The 5,048-nt window shown below is 42.6% G+C and overlaps 1 protein-coding gene across 1 annotated transcript in view; it reads left to right on the forward strand.

Annotated features, from left to right (window-relative positions):
* Positions 1–6: 6 nt before the first annotated feature.
* The window catches only part of LOC117946912 (solute carrier organic anion transporter family member 3A1-like), a 25,104-nt gene continuing 20,062 nt past the window's right edge, over positions 7–5,048 (forward strand). Inside the window, exons 1-2 of the mRNA XM_034875424.1 lie at positions 7–176; positions 3,643–4,102. Coding sequence (XP_034731315.1) covers positions 18–176; positions 3,643–4,102 — 619 coding nt within the window. The 5' untranslated portion in view covers positions 7–17. The remainder of the gene's footprint in view (positions 177–3,642; positions 4,103–5,048) is intronic.

The following is a 5,048-nucleotide window of genomic DNA, read 5'->3' on the forward strand; positions in this document are numbered from 1 at the left end:
GGAGCCTGAGCCGAAGGATGCAGGTTAAAAATCCGATCTGCACCGAGCGGAGCAGCACCGACGACCCGGAGCAGGATGACAATCAGAAGAAGACCTCGTGCTTTTCTAACATCAAGATTTTCCTGGTGTCGGAATGTGCGCTCATGTTGGCACAGGGCACCGTGGGCGCCTATTTGGTAAGTTTCCACCATGGACACAGTGTTTCTCTGAGCGGAACGTCGTATCCCAGTACATGACATGGGGTTAACGCTGCCCTTCAATCACACACACCGGCATGGGCAGACAGGGAACGATGCGGTTAATAACCATATTATTCTGGTCACATAATACTGTAATAATCACATCCTCCGGCAACCAGGGGACGCGCTGCTTTCACTGATTGATGGCTTGCTGCGTATTATCTATCAGGCCTATGCACCATCTGCATGACACAAAGCGCGTCACAGCGGCCGTAGGCTGCACGCCGGTGCTGGAGAACGGGATCTGCGTATGGATGGTCTGATTGAGAGCAGGTTACGAAACCATGGTCAGGAGGTCCAGTCAACCTGCCGGCTCTGCTCCATTCCGCACCCGTATGCCTCAGTAATGCAGGGGGGGTCTTTGACACCGGAGGAGAGGCCTAGGAGATGACGTGATCACCACAACAGAAGCGACAATACGTCAAATTGTATTTTCATAAAAGGCTGTCTTCAGTATCTGCTCATTTCCACTGCATTCCCAATATGTGCTGCATTGATATCTTTAGATTGATGTCAACAACATGAGAGATACGCTCCATTCAATAGATGAGCAGATGGGTACAATGCGTTAAGGAGCCAATACAAAAAATATGTATTATTGTGATAAATAAAAATAATCACAATAATAATAATGCATAGTTGCAGATGCAGAGGAGAAAATGAAGAATCTTCCCTAACACCGATCCTGTTCCAAACCCTGCACTATGTGATGAATCAGTGAGTGGAATGACAGCTGGTCATGGTTTGGCCCGTTGTTACTGCATGTGTGTGGTCTACCCACATTAGTCGGAGTTGGCCCAACCACTTACTGTACATCTGTAGAAATAGGAAAGATGACAGTTGAATCAGGATTAGCATTTGCCTGATCAAAGCCAAAGGCCCTGAGAGGTGTCAGCACAGTCCTGATACTATAAATAATTGCACATATGCGGTTTCAGAAGCTTCATTTTATTCCTCACAATGGACACGCTTTTTCTTGCTGGTTTGGATGAGAAAAAAACAAAAGTCCTCACTGGTATAGTAACAACATGAGATGATCTCAGGGATGAAGTCATGCACACCGCCATATTTCCCACTAGAGCTGTTAAAAACGCTTTGTTAAGAAAAGAAAAAAGTTCTTTCATGATGTTTGGTGAATACTGCAGCTTGGCAGAACTGAGTTGGTTGTAATGGTTTTTGCACCAGTCGCAAATTTGAAGTGCATTAGTGTTTAGCTTGAAGACTGCAGTGGATCTTCCTCCTTTAAAGCAGCATCCCAAACCAAAAGTGCACCTGTAGCAAATCCCGCTGCGGCTAAACGCACTGTAGAAACACTGCTTATCCTCCACTGGAGACAATATCGTTTGTCATCATATTTGATTCTGTCTCGTTTTAATTCAGCCACTTACTTAGTTATTCTCCCTTTTTATTTTCAATGGCACTTTTTTTATATATATATATATATTAGAGTAAAACTTTGGAAGACATTAATGCTAAAACAAGTTAAGATCATCACTGTCAGCACAGCAGCACCTGCATAGCAACTTCCTATGGCTATGTTCATCAAACTGACATGGGCAGGTTTGCTCAGATGGTGCAGAGATGGTTGGTCCGATTTATTCCAAAGTTGTAAAGTTTGCGAGAGAAGCAGAGGGACTGCAGGCTCCAGGCTGCCGCCGGTTTTGTTGTATGTATCATAGCAAAGGTTTGAATATGCTTTTCCCTTTTTGAATGATGAATGTAATGCAGGACCCTGCTGGCATGAAGAGCAGAACATACATAGTAGTTGTCTGTTGGCTGTAGTCTCGACCAAGACACAGCAACGTAAGGAGACTCCACAGTCGGCCTGCTCTGCGCTGTCTGCCTGGTGTGTCAGCACCTTAATGATCTACACACACTTGTATTGTCTCTCAACACTTGAGTGGATTGGATCGGCTGTTCTTCACCAGCAGCCAATATGAGGCCATACATAAATCTTGTAGGACCGCAGGAGTAAATCTTTACCCTGTTGTTTAGACTCGCTGTCCTCTAACCACCCAGCCAGTGGCGTGTGCAGACATCAAGTACAAGCGACTGCACACACTCGTCTGTGATCGTAAGTAAGCTCGTAAGACTGTAGGAAAGTGAAGTCATTTTTCATAAAGAAATGTCAAACAATGCTTTTTTCCAACCTCTCAATTGTCAGGATTCAAAGCTTTTCTTTGATTCATGGGGTAGTACATGGAATATTTATGTGGCTGATGGTGGACTGTTGGTGAGAAAAAAAGAGTAGGAAGAAAGGAAATGTGTGGCGTTTAAAAAAAGAAACAATTTATCAATTATTTAGTTGTTGTAGCCCTTTTTGGTGATTTCTTGAAAAAAAACAAGAAATTGTCTGATTGCAATGGAGTTAGGTGTGACATGAGAAACAGGATTATATGAATGGATATTAGATATGATCCGTTTGATTTCACCTGCATAGTTATGGTTAGATTCTCCTTTTTATCTGGAAGTGCTTCATAAAGTCTTGGGGCCTATACTGCACTTTTTGCTTTGGATGAATTAACTCCCGACCATCCGTTTCTCATCAGTTCTGTAGATGACCTGGCCACTTCATCACTTACACCCAGAACCCAGCTGGTACAATGTGTTTGTGTCCGTTTCATAATTAGGACTAGTTAATTTCATAACAGCTGCATGATGTTTCTTGCCTAAAGCCACACACATGCACATATCCCTTTTTCCCAAGTTGGCATCAGGCTAGCCTCAGGGTTGTTCTGGGTGGAGGAGGAGTTTAGATGAAGCTTGTTGGTTTGAGTGGCAGATGGCCGTTTTATGCCCAGTCTTATTGTTTGACACACACGTTGTAATGGAGCGTAAAATATCAAATATGTTACACTACTGACAGGGTGGTACTACGGCTGGGCGACACGGAGAAACTCAGATCACGATATTCTTGACCAAATAACTCAATGTCAATTTCGCAACAATATTGTAGGGTTGAAAAATGTGTGCTTTAACAAAATATCTTCACATTTAGATTTTAGATAAACAACCATCAATAATGTGGATAAAATGACTTAGTTGTTTAAGGCAAATAATAATACAGCCCAAACAGTCTGGTGAGTTCAGAAAAGTACATTAATTTACTGTAATCTAACCTTTAAACCCCTAAAAAGACTAAACTTACCAGACAACGACCTGGCGATATTTAGTCTCATATCACAATATTGTTATGATATTGATATTGCTCTAGTTGGTACAGCAAATAATAGTGTAGAATCAATACATTATTAATATCTTTATAAAATCAAGTGTATAAAGCTGCATTAAAAAGTGATTGGTTGCAAGATGTCATTGGTGGTCCTGAATGGCTGCTCTCTCTCTCTCTCTCTCTCTCTCTCTCTCTCTCTCTCTCTCTCTCTCTCTCTCTCTCTCTCTCCAGGTAAGTGTTCTGACCACTCTGGAGAGACGCTTCAACCTCCAGAGTGCAGATGTGGGGGTCATAGCCAGCAGCTTTGAGATCGGCAACCTGGCCCTCATCCTGTTTGTCAGCTACTTTGGCGCCAAGGCCCACAGACCCAGACTGATTGGCTGCGGCGGGATCGTCATGGCGTTGGGGGCCCTGCTGTCAGCCCTGCCGGAGTTCCTGACCCATCAGTATGAGTACGAGGCCGGGGACTCGTGGCACGCCGAGGACGGCAGGGACGTCTGCTCCAACACCACCAGGTCAGAAAACCGAGACTCGGGGTTTAAATGTGGCAACAGAGCCAACACCAACATGATGTACCTTCTGCTGATCGGAGCCCAGGTTCTGCTCGGCATCGGAGCCACACCGGTCCAGCCTCTGGGAGTGTCCTACATCGATGACCATGTCCACAGGAAGGACTCCTCGCTGTATATAGGTGAGTAGCCCTAAAGCATAGGAGTCTAGTTTTCAGTCTTGATGCTAAGCTAAGCTAATGGCCTGCTGGCGTTATCTCCACATTTAGAACACAAACGTTGTATCTATCTTTTACTCTCAGCTTGAAAGTAAAAAGGAAATAAGCTTACTCACCAAAATGGTAAACTATTTATTTAATGATGAACTGTGTGTTTGGCCACAGACCTCGGCCTGATGCATCCATAACATAACGAATATGTTTTATGTATACTCTTATTAAAATAAGATGTGGAATGTTCTCAAACGCTGTTGAACATGGTACTGGGTGCAGAGTCCAGTACACTGAATGAAACCTGATGTCTACAGCAGAAGGTGAAGTGAACGGGTGAAGTGAAATAAAATATGTTGAAAATAATATTGGTTGTGAAAATACAGTCCAAAACACAGGCTTTGGCTAAGCTAAAATTTACAACTAATAATCAATGAAGAATATTATTTAGAACCAGTACCAATAAAAAAAAAAAACTACTAGCATTTGGCTGACTCACGTCCCGGTTAACTGGAAGTAATAAGAACCAAAGGCTAATGGCATAATAAAATCTGCACAATCACAGTATCCATCAAAGCCAATGTGATGATTATGTTGGCATAAATGAAACATGACTGTGACATTTAATCATTTGAATGCACACTAAATAATCAACTGTCCTAATTAACGCATAGGCTCATTTTAGAATTACAAGATTAAAATTCTATATTCACCAAAAGCTTATTATTGATCTTACTTCAATGAATCTTATTTTGTCATGATAAGTTAAACACATGGTTATTGACGGGTGCACACGCAGCAATGAACATGAAGAGACAGCAGGGCTGTAGTTAATACAAGAGATGTTGTGGTGGGGCCCGGCTGACCGTGAGTCTGTCCTTTTTATTTAATTTTTGTGTTTTTGTTTTTTCTTTCTGCC

The sequence above is a fragment of the Etheostoma cragini genome, chromosome 1 (genome assembly GCF_013103735.1).
Source record: "Etheostoma cragini isolate CJK2018 chromosome 1, CSU_Ecrag_1.0, whole genome shotgun sequence".
Lineage (NCBI taxonomy): Eukaryota > Metazoa > Chordata > Actinopteri > Perciformes > Percidae > Etheostoma > Etheostoma cragini.